Genomic DNA, 15,313 nt, shown 5'->3' with positions numbered 1-15,313 from the left:
CTCCTGCCGCCCACTGCTCCCCTCAGCTGTGTATTTCGTCAGTCTGCCTGCTCTGCTCTCCCCTCTGGCTCTGGTGAATTCTCTCACCCTCCCGTGCTTCTGACTGTACCCAGTGCTTGTATAAATAAATAAATAAATCTTCAAAAAAAAAAAGAAAGAAAGAAAACAACTCAAAGCCCTCAAACAATACTAAATTGAATTCAAACATTTATCACTTTGAACTCCATAAGAACTTTAAATTTACATGGCATTTTTTATGTACATTGAGTCTGTGAGATCAATAAGGCAATATTATCTCTGTTTAGATAAAAAAGCAGGGTCACAGATTTAGGAGAAATGTACCAGGCCATGGTTATCTACTGTATTAAAGGGAGATAAGCAATTCAAACTCCTATTTCCAAACCCAAGCTCCATTCTCTTTCCAATTATTATAGGATCCTTTGTCAAATTTATCTTCTTTCTGCTAGAGTGAAACATTTTCTAGATTGACATTTGTTAGAATTCCTAAAAATAGGTGAGCAGGACATAATTATGTATGTAAATAAATAGTAGTGTTTTGTTTCCATTGCTCAAAATTTTTTCTAAGAAAATCAGTTCTTATCCTCTTAGTTCAGTGGTACATAGGGAGATCTTATTTGGGGGGCCTAAGCAGTTTATATTTTCTTTGAAAAATTGAAAATAGTGTGTTTTCAGAGCTTCTTCTATCTTTAGAGAAACATAGCTGCATCTGACCTTGAGTTTATCCAGGAAAATACATCCTCAGTCAGGTAATACTTAATCTATTATAAGATGCTCTTCTTTATGGTAAAAAAAAAAGGTTCTTTTGCAATCTACCTTTATCACCTTTCAGATTTTAAGTCTTCCACTTCCTACCTAGGCTAGATTCCCTTATATCTTTAATTTAATACAAATAGAATAGACTTTTCTTATTTATCATGTGCTTAACTCTTGCATATTTTTTTTTTTTGGTTCTGTACATCTACATTTCTTTTTTTCATTGAGAGTTATTCCATGTAAATGGTTACATTTATATATTTTTTCTCTACTAACTGATTTTCTTTACATATTCCGTCTATTCTGTTCTTTCCTAACTTTTCAAAAGCCACTTCAGTGAGACTCAAAGTAGGAGAAAAATACTATCTTTCTGTCCTGTGTACAAGCAGATGGTGGCTGCCTTTATCGTTGCAGCTTCCGAAAGGGTGGGAGGTACTGATGTCTTTCAAGAAGGTGAGATATTAGTCAGATCAAATCTCGTGAATTTGGGGGAGTAGATCATCATCCAGTTAAGAAATTTCTCTCTGACTTTTTTGTGTTACTTTCTTTCCTTAATTATTGGCATGTCTCCTGAAACTTGATCCTTTTTTGTGTTATTGGGTTAACTTGGTCCCTGTTTGTTTCCTTCCAGTTGAAAACCTAATCAACTGGGATGAAGTGGGAGTTGCAGGGTAAATGTGAGGCCAGGTAAAGCACCTGTGGGTGCCTAAGCTAGAAAACCTCAGAGTCCTGCCAATACCCGACTTATAAATCCCCAGCCAGTCAGTACCTTACCTGCTACCCCACCCTTATAATCAATCCCATAAAGCCAGGACCCTTTCCCCCTACATCAACCCAGAAGTGTGGCTCAGGGAGCGTATGTTACCCATCTACTTTTGTGTGATCCACAGTAAACCTTCCTTAACTGAAGCATGTAACTGACCTTATCATATTTGTGGGGGATTAATTGATGGAAGCAGAACAAAACCCCTTAAGAATTAGTAACATTTTCTCATGTATTTATTAAGATTCTTAATATTGTTACAAAGTTAACTTTCTATTATCTCTTATAAATGCTGACAAAAGTGGATTTTATTGATATTTTTAAAAAACTATCTTGAGTCATTGATAATCCTTCTTTTAATACAGTTATTGTTGCCTTTAAATGCAGAGGTGTATTTTTTAAGTATATTGTATGGGTATATTGCTAACATAAATTCAACTGCTCAATTCATCAGATTCTGGAAAAACAGATTATATTTTTAGGACTACCTAACATTTTTTTGATGCTTAAAAGGGAATTGTTTGAGAGAAAAGTAGCTTTGTCCTTACTCTGTCAGAAGACTTCTGAAATATTTAAGTTGCAGGCAGATTCTATTCTGAAAGTAGTTAAAGCTGTATATCAGTATCTGTTCACAAAATGTATTCATATTTTCATCTTAATGATAATCAAAACTAATGTTAAAATTAGTAGAAATTTCTGAGTTTTTCATGAGTTAATTTCCTTCTATTTAGTATTACATCAGATAGATTATAGGGTTTGATAGAAAATATAGGCCCTCAACACAACTGTAAGTGAGGTTAAAATGAAAATACTGTGCTTACTATCAAAAGATATAAGAAGTGTCAGAGAAAACAAGTTTATGTTATTTTTAATCCTGCCTTAGTTTGAAACTTTGAAGGTCATTTCAGTATTTTATAAAATGTTCACCCTTTCAATTAATGTAGTTGTAGTAATTAAAAAATCTCCAATACTTTCAAATTTATTTAGAATAAAACCCAGACTTCTTACCAAAATCTTAGGGGGCCCAGGACTTTCTTGCCCATACTTTGCTTGCTACATCCAGCCACACTGCCCACATCTCTATTCCTCAAACAGCAAGCTCTTTCCAGTGTCAGGGGCTTTGCATTTGGTGTTTGAACTGCTCGGAATGCTCTTCTCCAAATTCTCATGACATTCCTAAGAATATTGGAAGAGCTTTTAGAGAAGGTGATAGCTGTGGTGAACCTATAGAATGATGCTGCAAGCAAATAGTTTGGAAATGCTTCTTGAAGATTAAGACACTTGGACTCATTTGAACAGTTGGCCTAAGTGATATAGAAAAAATTTCCTTCTGTGGAAGATTAAGTTTAGGTGAGCTGTCATCTACAAAATGGACACGCAGAATTTATATTAGTGTTTCATTCATTGGAAAATCATTTCTCTGTGGGTAAGGAAAATTTAAACCTACTCTGAATTTGAGATTGTAGCAAAAAAGAAATGATAGGTGGCAGCATCTGGTGTAATACCAAATCTTTAATTAACCTTGGGAAAATTTTCATTCTGCCAAATGAATGGCGTTTATTTTAACCCATAGGAGTGCCCAGTTCATCAGTATTCACCAAAAATCAAACAAACTTAAAACCTATTATATTGATATTTTATATTATATTCATGCACTCCTGTGTGTGGTGGAAGGAATGAAGAAAGTGGACAACAAACTAATCTCCTGGTCCCTTTCTTTTTTATAGCCAATGATAGCTGATACATTATTCTCTGCCTACATGTGAATTCCTCAAAAGAAAGCCAGTCCAGAATCTCCAGTTCTTGTACTTACAGGCTATTGATGTTCACACTCTCAAAGAGAAAAGGCTCATCAGTGCTCCATATGTGTTAAGGGTTTTGCCATTTGGTAAGCAGTCTGGGTTCTGATACTGTAAACAACGAATTTTAAGAGAAGCTAGTACTTTGTGATTCATTTGTATCAGCAGTACAGACCTTTTTCTGTGTCTGACTAATGAAAATTGTAACTTTTATTTCCTTTGAAGCTTCTATTTTGTTGACTATCTACCCTTTCATTTTCACCCTGAACTTTTTATTGGTAGTTGAAAAAATTTAAGAAAATCCTAAATTCTAAACTGTTTTCAAGACTGATACATCTTCAAGGTTTCTTCCTCCTCTAAAATTACTGAATGCTTATGTTTTTATCCATTTTCTTAAGAGGATCTTTTGTAATCCCCACATGTGAGCAAAAAGAATTGATAGATGTGCTCTCAACCTTTGCTGGTCCCTGGATATAATAGAAAGAACAGAAGGACCAAGATGTGGTGTAGTCCATCTCCTCAGTCTGCCCATTCCCTGCTATTATCCCATGAGGTTGTGGCCACATCTACCCCATCTTTTAAAAAGACAAACCATCATTTAATAAATGTTAAGTATTTTAAATGTTTATTTTTTTAATATTTAAATTCTCCAACACCAAAATACATGCCTATAACTTTCTTGAGTGTCCTAAGGAAATGCACTGTAGAACTTGCCTTAAAAAGCTGCAAGTTAGGGTCTTCCAGACTTGTCTTTACATCCAGTTCTTGTATCACAAAGCACTAAGACACACTCAGAAAAGAACTTAGGAATAATATTTTATTTCTCACTATTCTGCCCCTCCCCTAGAAGTAGCAGATCTCTGCTTTATATCGCTGAAAAGAGAGAGAGAGAGTGAGAGAGAGAGAGAGAAAAGAGGCCCAAAATGGAGTCACACATCACCAAACTGGGATTTACTACCTAACCTAATTGCAGTTGCAGCCTCCCCCAGGGGTGAAAGTCTTAAACCAGTTAATCTGGAATTTCCTGGTCAGGTGCAATAACTTGCCTAATAAGCCCTTTTTGTCCCCATGGAGAGTGACCTTTCCAGAAACTTTATTGTTTCCCTATCTCACTCCTTCCTGTCTAAGAAAATCTTTTATTTTTTACAGCTCTTCAGAGCTTCTTTCTGTCACAAGAGATATTGCCTGATTCATGAATCATTGAATAAAGCCAGTAAGATATGTAAAATTTACTCCGTTGAATTTTGCTTTTTAACAGATTTGGTGTAGGATTTGGGTTCTTCCCCTACCAGTTTATTACTTTGCTTTGTGTGCTAAAGAATGATACCAAGAGAAGCAAAGGTCTTTAGGGTCTGGTCACAATCTAAGACCTTGTTCATATGAACATATGACTTTGCCCTACTCCCAGTCCTTCTGAGAACTTGGAAGAAACATGGGAAAGAACTGAAGCCTTTGTGTTTGGGCTCCCAGAAAATTAGCCTTTAAAAAACTCTTTAAAATTTCACCTATTGTTTTCCTACTTGCCTTTTCTCCCATGCTCTGCCAAAAGTGAAATAACTGACATGTCTGTCTTTGTCCTCAGGTTTATCACTTTTTAGTGTTCAGTTTGTCTGGTTGCCATGTGACCACTACTAACTAGTTGTCATAAATAAATTCTAAAACCTATTATTGTTCACTGACTATTCTTGGCTTTTTAGCTGAGTTATCAATGATAATTATATCAGTAAGCTACCACATTTATTTCCTGAAGTATACAATTTGGTTTTTTTTTTTTAAGATTTATTTATTTTTATACAAGAACTGGGGTACAGTCCAGAGGTGTGGGAGGGTAAGAGGATTCACCAGAGACAGAGAGGGGCACAGAACAGGCAGACTGACGAAATACACTGCTGAGGGGAGCAGCGGGCAAGACAGGAGAGGTCTGCTGAGCCATGTGGGACCCTCACTGGCTGGCCGGGATCAAACCGGTGCTGCAGTGGCTGCGGACAGCTTCACAGTGCAGCGCTCAACCACCTGGGGAGGCCCTGGTATACAATTTGCCAGAAGTTTATCTGTGGAAGATAGAGCAGCAAATTATGTCACTCATAGCCAGGCATTCATTGGATAATTCTCTGAAAATACCTGTCCAGTCAGGGTGAAGCATCTGGTGACACTTGACTTAAAATTTAATCTATTTTTAAAAGTGCAGTCATGAAAAAATGAAGTACAACTTTGAAGGCCACCATCGCTGTGCTGGTCCGCGGCAGCCAATAGTTGGTTTTGAAAAACTAAAATCGGGATTAGAAACTATTTTTAGGGAATTATTTTGTCTATAAACCTATTCTTTTGACTCACGTTTGGCAAAAAATTAAATGACTTCCATGCAAGCTCCAGACCATGTTTAGGAATATAGATTTTATAAGAGAGTATCAATCCAAATGTCTCTAATAAAACCTATATGTGAGCACTTAGAAAAGCGACATTCCAAGTTACTTGGCTGGAAGTTAAGATTATTACTAACCAATATTTGTAAAAACCACATTCAAGGAAGATTGGTTCAAGTTCACAGTTTTTTAGGATGGTCTTAAACTTTCAATCTCTAATCAGGAGGAAGTGATGTCCATATTGTATCACAACATTCCATAGCCCACCCCTCTTTGCTGTTTTTCCTGAGTTTGCAATGTGCTTTGGATTGTCAGCTTGTTTTGAGGGTCAGCATAGAAGCAGTCCATGTTCTTTGGTCTCTTTAACTTCAGTATATTTTCTATGATCTCACATGGTGTCCTAATTATCAATGACTTCTAGCTACCCCAACTTAAGACACAATTCAAAAGGCATATCCCTCCAAAAAACCTCTCTTCAAACACTAGCCACACATTTGGAGCTCTCTAGGTCACCGTCACTTCTGACCAACCTGTTACAAACCTATGCAGATTCAAGGGTTCCCACTAGCCCCTCAAGTTCATGCATTTGCTACAGTAATTCAGAGAACTCAGGAAAGCACTATACTTATGAATACTGAGAATCAGAGAAATATGCAGGGTAGGGTCTTGGAAAGTCTTTAAACACGAAGCTTTCATTGTCCCCTGCTGCCCTCTTGGCAAACAGATGTATGACAAAGTGCAATACAAAGTGTATTGCCAGCCAGGAAAGTTTACCTGATCTTTATTGTCCGGAGTTTTTCCTGAGACTTCAGTAAGTAGACTTGACTGAATCATTGGCCATGTAACTGAACTCAGTCTCCATTTTCCCTCTCTGATAGCATGTGAATCAACGCCCCAGCCCACTAATCAAATGATCAGTCTTTTTGACAGGCATTTCTCATCTTGAGTTACTCATTAGTATGAATTATCAGGTGCAGTCAGAGAACCCAGCCAGAATAACAAAGATACTCAAAAAATTCCAAGAGTTTAGAGGCTACCTCTCAGGAACAGGGACCAAAGAGCCAAATTCCTTATTATATAGAGCCCCTATCTGATCAGTTTCCCTTTTCTGAGAAAACTGATAACCAAAATGGAGGATCACTTTTAGGTTTGAATTAGTGTGCATGTACCTTTGTGTATGTATTGGAAGTGTAAATGAAATATTCCCAAATACTTAAGAGATTATTGGTGGTTTTGGAAATAGAAAACAAGGGAATAGGTTCTGTTGCCTTCCTATGGAGTCTTTGGGTCTCTACTCTAACTTTATTTACAGAAATCTATTGTTTTCTCTACTGAAGGAGTGCCCCTGGCTCCAAGACTTGAGAATTCCTAATGTGTTCTGCCATGCTGCTGCCTTTAGCTGCAATCTTAGGAGTGTGTTCTTCCTCTCTTATCCACTCTTTACAGCCATTTAGCCAGGAAGTTCTATTGTGTGTCCTATACATCGGTATCAAGAAGATGTTTTTGAGACCGGTATAAGCCTTGGTTTTAATTCCATATGTTTATATAAGCTATTTCCATTGGATTTGTCATTCTAAGCCTTAGTTTTTGTTTTACTTCCCTGTTTATGCTTACCTAAATTGATATTTTCTAAATGGCTTTTTCTTAAATTGACTTAATTTTTATAATTTTTGGCCTAACTCACATTTTCATTTTCTACCTATATGACAATCCCCTATGACTGTGTTGAGTACCATCTGTTATAGCTGCTGTTTCATTAATGTTCCCTCTGCTCTCAGCTTATGAATAAAGATGAAGACTATGCACTGACCCCTTTGCTACCATACTTGACATTTTAAACCAATTAGACAAACATACAGCTTGTTATTATGACTCTTTGCCTAATACTTAAGCTGATCTTTTATTGTTACAATTGTGGTTTTTGTCCAAGTCTCATTTTATAATGAAAATTTTATCTGTTGCTTTGAGAAGTTCAGTATATAACATCTGTGGCATTCTCTTCATCTCGCTATTCTATAAATTCATGAGTAAAATGTAGTCTATCTACCCAGCGTGAGATTTTTTTTTTAAAGAAAAATTAGACCAAAAAGCTCATGGGGCTTTGATTTGCACATCTTTGCAGTGCTTTTTATGGATTATCTCCTAATATTATATATTCATAAATGATTTCAAACATATGCTACAACTAATTATATCAGATTCCAAGCTTTATAAAAGAATAAAGAAAAGAAGGAAGTAGGAGAGAAGAAAGAGAAGAGAAAGAAAGAAAAAATATTTTTTTCCCAGTGTTTCCTTAACACTTTCTTTGTCAATAATGTCTGATGAACAGCTGTTAACATGTATGCTGCAAAAGAAAGAAGCACAGAACCAATAAAGCCAAGTCTTGTTTCCTGACATCATAGCACGTTGACAGCAGTGGGACTAAGGGTGTTGGAACATAGTGATGGTTCTCTTCTACTGAGAATCCTCCTAATCAAGGGATTTGAGAAAGTAGAGATCATAGAAAACAGAGCACCTCCATTTGACAGTTACTATGTACCCCTATTTGTGAGTCACAGTGGGGGCCTACAAAGATGAATAGAGCAGTTTTCTCATGCATATGTTATTATCTAATGGGTCCAATTTGAGTCGATTACATGAAAATAGTAGCATTAACAAGGTTCTCACACCATGTATTTTAGAAGACCATTAATCAAGTTTGGAAATACTCCCTTTTCACACATCAGAGCCTAAGCTCCAGGCTTCTGGTGAGTTATTTTTTGGCTTAAGATTTAGAGACAAACTATCTAACAACCAAATGAAAGTGTGAGCCTAGGGTGGTTTTGGTGGGAGCTGGAGAGGGGAGGAGCATTAAGAAGTGTTCTTGGGACAAAATTGAAGATTTTAAGTATTGCCTTGATGCATACTATTTTGGAATTTTTTTTAAGATTTATTTATTTATGCATACAAGAGCTAGAGTATTGGCCAGAGGTGGAGGGGATGAGAAGATTCACCAGAGACAGAGTGGGGAGGAGAACAGGCGGATCTACCAAAATACACTGCTGAAGGGAGCAGCGGGCAAGTCAGGAGAGGTCTGCTGCACCATGTGGGTTGTTCCCTGGCTGGCCAGGAATTGAACTCGTGCTGCAGTGGCTGCTGATAGCTTCATAGGTTGCATCTTAACCCTTGAGCCACCAGGGAGTCCCTATTTTGGAATTATTGTCAACTTTCTTAGATGTGATGATAATGCACTGTGGTTGGCCTTATTCTTGGAGAATCGTGCTGCACTCAGTATTTAGGAATGAAGTGTCATGATGTCTGCAACTTATTTTAGCAAAATAAAAGCTGGGTAGTACATAAATATATATGTTGTGATAATGTGTGTGTGTTTGTGTGGGTGAGGGTGTGTGTGCATGCATGTGTGTAGAGAGAAATTAACAAAAAGGTTAATAATTATTGCATATAGAATAGGACTGTTCCTTGTGCTGTTTTTTCAGCTTTTCTGCATTTGTGAAATTTTTTATAATAAAAATGGCAAGAAAAGAAAAGAAACAGTGAGAGATAGATGACTTAAAATAGCTTCCAGGTTTACTAATTCATTCACACATCATGACATGACTGTGTCAGCAATGCCAGCTTTTACAAGTAAAGAAGAACTTCCTAACTGAACTGTAGCTCAGAAATGGTTGCATGGCAGAAATGGAAATCAGATGGATCTTAAAGAACAAGTAAGATTTGTAAGAGTGAAAAGTTAAAGAGAAATAAAATTACCTCAAGGAAAGATAATATGTGGAACCTTTCTTGTTACAGAATGTTACCAAAATGTATTTAAAATTATTTGTATTGGAGAAAAACAGGGTAATTGTGCCTGAAAACAATATTTGAGAAAAGTTTGTCTAGAAGAAAAGAAAAGGTGAATATGATGGGAAAATTATTGAAATCATGAAACCCTTTAGGAGACGTCCTTTGGGAATCCCATAAGACATTAAAAACTGGACTCGAAGTGACAACATTGTGAATGAAGGAGAGAAGTAATATGAAAGATAGTTGAAGTGGAAAATTGATCAGAACATTATTGCAAATTTAACTGAGAATTGTAGAAAGGAACAAGTCAAAGATAACACCACATTTTTATTGTTGAAGAGAGTGAGGATGTACGACAATTAATGAAGACAAGAGGGAGAGATGGGGTAGGAAGGGATGATGAGACCATGTTGACTTTGAATTTCCTACACAGTTATCCAAATGGAATGTCATGTAGATTGTTAACAGTAGATCTAGACTTGGAGTTTTAATCAAGGACAGGAATGGAGAAATTTGAAATGTTGTCAGCATTAATGGACTCCCTTTGTGCCTCCCCCCTAATTTCTTCCCTTTTAAGCTGTGACATTTTTCATCAGTTAATTGGGCATTTATCAAAATAATATCATGTATCTGTTTCTACTTTACAGAAAGAAATTCTGGAACAACAGCAAAAAGAAAGAGATGATAACAATTTTCATGGCATTTGTATGTTTTGCAATGAGGAATTCCTCGGAAACAGGTTTGCCACTACACATGTCCTTAAATGTTTCTGTTTTTCAACTGAAAACTTACTGGTTTTCTATAACCATCCATAATGGTTATATGAGTTAAGTTCTATGGGATGCCTCAAGATGCTTTCATATATTGGCAGTACATTTTTTTCCTTTCAATATGAGTAACATCAAACATGTACTGTATTTGCTATAAGCAACTATATAGAAAAATAATTTTTTTTGCCAAAAATAAATTTATATTTAATATTGTAGGACTTTTTAAACCAGCTGACAGGCAAGATCATGTGCAGCAGACTACACAAATTCATCCTTCTATATTAACTTGTAAGCTCTAAACCTCATTTCTCAGTAGCAGTTTTTATTGTTTTACTCTTTAATATTAAAAATAATAAAGATCTAAGGGGGAAAAAAGTCTGAGGGATTGATCATTCTGTCACTAACCCCTTTGCTTGATAAATCACTATATCAAGGGCTGTTTGTGATGAATTTTCTCTTGTTACTTTCAAGATTCTGTCTTTGAATTTCAACAGCTTGTGGTTGGATGGATTTCTTTGATTCATTCTACTTTAAGTCTGTTGGGCTTCTTAGATGTTTTGGATTAATGTTTTTCATCAGATTTGGGGGGTTTGGGCCATGATTTTCTCAAATATTCTTTCTGCCCCTTTCTCTCCTCATGTTTTGATAATCCTGTATTATTCATATATGGATAGACATGGTGATCGCTGAGGCATTTATTTTTCCTCATTGTGTTTTTCTTCTGTTTCTCAGATTAGAGAATCTCAAATGACCAATCGTCTAGGTTCACTGGTCCTTTGTTCTCTCAGCTCCTAGTGAGTTTTTCATTTCAGCTATTGTACTTTTCCATTCCAGATTTTGGGGGTATTTTTCCCCTCTTTTTATATTTCTTTTTAGTGAGCTATCATTCTCATATTTTCTTTTGATTCTTTACACATAACCATGTGTAATGTCCTTTGTTCTTTGAACATATTCATATTAGCTGATCCAAAGTCTCTGCCCAACATTTTGGCTTCCCTGGGGACAATTTCTATTGACTTTTTTTCACATGAATGGCCTATATTTCTTGTTCCTTTGTTTGACAAATAATTTTTGTTGAAAACACATTCATAGTAACATAATGTGGTAACTCTAGAAATTATATTTGTCCCCCTCCCAGCGAGGGTTTTTATTGTTGCTGCTTGTATATTTAGTAACTTTCCTGAACTAATTCTCGGATATATTCTTAGGTATGTGTAGCTACTGAGTTGTCTTAGCTACTGAGTTGTCTTTTCAATGAGCTTAGTTCATCTAATGATAAGATAGAATTGAACTTAAATACCTGCAACTAATATATCTTCATGTCTGCCAAGATACTCTGTGTATAGGGTGAGACATACTTTCAACTGTCCATCAGTTTACAACTCTGCCCTAGCTTTCACTTCCAGGTTATGTAGAGTCTCAAGAGTCAGTCATTTTGAATAGGGTTTTCCCAGGTCCTTCCTGGGCATGCACACAGTCCAGCACATGTGTGTGTCTTCTAGATCCATGGGACTATGTTAGAGCATTTCAAATTCCCCTGTAGACATCTCATTCCCCAGATTTTGATTTTTTGGCAAGCATTTTGTTTAATACAACAATGAGTTTCTCAGTCAATTACAGTACTAAACCATATAGGTAAACCTTTATTTCTACAGTGTAAACAAGGGGAAATATTTAAGACGGGAAAGTACACTAAGTAGCTTCAATTTCCTAATGTATAACCCTACATTTCAGGTCATTAGGCTGCAGAGAGATTGAGAGCAGAACTAGTCTCTCATGAGTATATTCAGTGTGATTCTTAAAGCCACAAGACCTTGATGCAACATAGCCAGGTGGTAGGATGATGGAAACTTCCCAAACCACCCTTATCCTTGAGTCAGCTGCTATATCTGACCCTTTCCAGGCACAGTCTAGACTCTGGATCGTTATCCAGGAAATTCAGGGCAGATAGAACTTTGCTTAGCCACTCTAGGGAGAGCCTCCCCAGATCTAGAGGCACTGTATTCTCTATCCCAAGAGAGTCTTGAGGGCAGGGAAAAGTTTTTAACTTTCTGCCTAACACTGCCAAATACCCACTCTGCCCCCTTTAGGAGCCTCCCAGCTCCATCTCCACCTGGTACCCACTCACAGTCTGGGTCTCAGGCCTAAATCTCCTAGGGAAACCCACCTCTTCTCGAGACATAATGAATCAACAGAATTGTCATTGTATATCAAAGTTACCATAACTCTTGCAAGTTTCAGATGTGCTGTGGGAGTCAGGTCTCTGTCCAGTGATGAGTTGACTAAATGTCTGTGATCCCAGGTCATATTTCTCTTGGGCATTATCTCTTTTTCTTCCCCTTGGTAAATTGAAAAGAAGCAAAAAACCATTTTTTTAAGAACAGAAACCTGACTTACCTATAGAGAACAACCTTGGCCAGTGACACATAGTAGAACAAACTTGGACTCCCTTTGAAGGACTGATATGATTATATGTGTATTTACATATGATTACACATGTTGATTATATGTCTCCTTACATGCTTTATGTCTCTCTTTCATAGCCCAGTTGTGTGTTTCAGTGTTTGACACTAGCTTGTACTTCTAATTAGTATTATCATTGTACAAATGCTATTCCTGGCTTGATTTGCACCTCGATGATTTATAAATAATACAAATTGCTCAAATTTCTTCCTAGGTCAATTCTTTTGAACCATATGGCCAGAGACCATGCTTTCAACATTGGGTTGCCAGACAACATTGTAAACTGCAATGAATTTCTATGTACATTACAGAAAAGACTTGACAAGTAAGTACTTTTTAATGAAATATAATCCAAAATTATTTTAACCTGTTATGAATTTTTTAATTAATTTGATAGCCAGAAGTAATTAAAGAAATGGAATTTCCTCATTTCTCATGTTGAAGGAGTTCTCATTTTGTGTGACTGCTATTTTACCTAACTCATATTGCTTTATGATTTTTTTTTTAAATTCATTTATTTATGCATACAAGAACTGGGGTACATGCCGGAGGTGGGGGGGGCGGGGTGAAAGGATTCATCAGAGACAGAGTGGGGAACAGAACAGGCAGAATGACTGAAATACACTGCTGAGGGGAGGAGCGGAAGAGTTAGGAGAGGTCTGCTGTGCCATGTGGGTCACCTCCCTGGCCAGGGATCGAACTCATGCTGTAGTGGCTGTGGATAGCTTCATAGGTTGCATCTTAACCCCTCACACCACCAGGGAGGCCCTGCCTTTCATGAATTTTTAAATAAAACTTGTCTTATATATCAAACAATGTATGTCCTACATAAGAGACAGTATGCTCTATAGGATATAACGAATACACTCAATACTCAGCCTCAGAAATAAACATTATTAATTCCTTTGACTCTCCCAATATGTCCTTCCTCATTAGTATTTCCCCAGAAACCACTATTTTTAGTTTTGGACTTTATAATCCCTTTACTGTTCACTATCCTTTATCTACAAGTTTAGTAAATAGTCAAGTTGTATGTTATTCAGCTTTATGTGAAGTGTAACATACTATTTGCATTCTTTCACTGGTTAGTTTGTATTCACATTTTCTCCTAGGTCATATTCTGGCAATTTGGGGTATCTAGAGCTTTGCTTATAGAAATAAGAAAGGAAATTCTCTTCACCAAAATGACTTTCAAAAATCAGTCTACTTTTCTTATTATATTTAAATATAATTCTAAGGAATGTCATTTCTCAGCTCAAACTATCTGGAGCAGTAATACTTAAAAAAGAAGTATCAAGGAAATATCAAGTGATACAGATAATTATTAAAACTTCCAAATTCAGATTTTGGTATCAGCACCGTGTTTAAACAAGGTCCTTCACACTTTCATTAAATGATCCTTTATTTGTAAAATAAGACCAGATGTGCCTTCTACTAAGAGTATCAGTAATGAATATCCCTAATCAGCTTGTCACCCATACACTGTTTACAATAAAATAATGTAGTTTATTCCCCTGGCATAAGAAATAGTTGAAAGGTGTTTAATAGAGATGAAAAATTTGAAAATGAAGCAACCACTAAAAAGATTACACTTACTTGTGTGAGTCCAAAAAAGTGGAATTCTAGTGAATGTTGGCTAGAAGTTACAGGCAGTATCAACTCTTATGAAAAAGACTTTTTTTTTTAAATCTGTTTAAAACTAGTTGGTAATCACTACCCCATTAGGCTAGTCAGTGGAGATATTAGCGCAGAAGGTACATAAGAATAAGATAGTGGGCCTTCCTGGTGGCACAGGTGGTTGAACACCACACTGTGAAGCTGTCTGCAGCCTCTGCAGCATGGGTTCGATCCCGGTCAGCCAGGGAGAAACCCACATGGCACAGCAGGCCTCTCCCATCTCGCCCGCTGCTCCCCTCAGCAGTGTATTTCAGTCTGTCTGCCTCTTCTGTTCCCAGCTCTGTCTTTGGTGAATCCTCTCAACCTCCTGTGCATCTGGCCTGTACCCCAGTTCTTGCATAAATGAATAAATCTTTTAAAAAGAAAAAAAAGAAGTTAGTAATAACAGCTACTATTTATTGATCATTTCTGTGATAGAATTTTATTCATATATACATAATTGCACATCTATTCACATGTATAAGTTATATATGTATATGTGTAAGTTATTACTAAAATTCCTTTAAATATAGGTATTCTTTCATTTCGAGATCAGAAAATGAATGGTAACAGAACAAGTAACTTGACCAAGTCCACAGCTAACTCCTTGAGCTAGGAACCAAACCCTGCAAGGCAGCTCACAGAATATATCAAACCATGGACTAATTAATCATTATACTTAATGAAAGCCACCAATTTTAGTTATTATAATTTTTGTAGATGATATCTACATTTTCATTTTTAGAATAGATAATTTGATAAGTAAAGCACCAGGTTAATTTTTGGATATTAGCTGTCTTTGTCTTAATTTTAACTGAACAACCAGATTAGCCAACTACAAAATAAACCACAGCATGCATTCTATAAAGCCAAATGAATAAAATAAGAGGGATTATTTTTTTTAATTTTTATTTTCCCCATACAATTGCAACTCCCACCTTT

At 36.4% G+C, this 15,313-nt stretch overlaps 1 protein-coding gene across 1 annotated transcript in view; it reads left to right on the top strand.

The window, feature by feature from the left end:
* Positions 1-15,313, top strand: part of ZNF277 (zinc finger protein 277) — a gene marked incomplete at both ends in the record, with an annotated part of 60,696 nt that overhangs the window by 29,990 nt on the left and 15,393 nt on the right. Inside the window, 2 exons of the mRNA XM_084259801.1 lie at positions 10,130-10,221; positions 12,930-13,040. Of these exons, the coding sequence (XP_084115927.1) occupies positions 10,130-10,221; positions 12,930-13,040 (203 nt within the window). The remainder of the gene's footprint in view (positions 1-10,129; positions 10,222-12,929; positions 13,041-15,313) is intronic.

Source organism: Talpa europaea (assembly GCF_964194135.1).
Source record: "Talpa europaea genome assembly, contig: HAP1_SCAFFOLD_127, whole genome shotgun sequence".
Taxonomy (NCBI): domain Eukaryota; kingdom Metazoa; phylum Chordata; class Mammalia; order Eulipotyphla; family Talpidae; genus Talpa; species Talpa europaea.
This window is presented reverse-complemented; position numbering and strand designations above follow the sequence as displayed.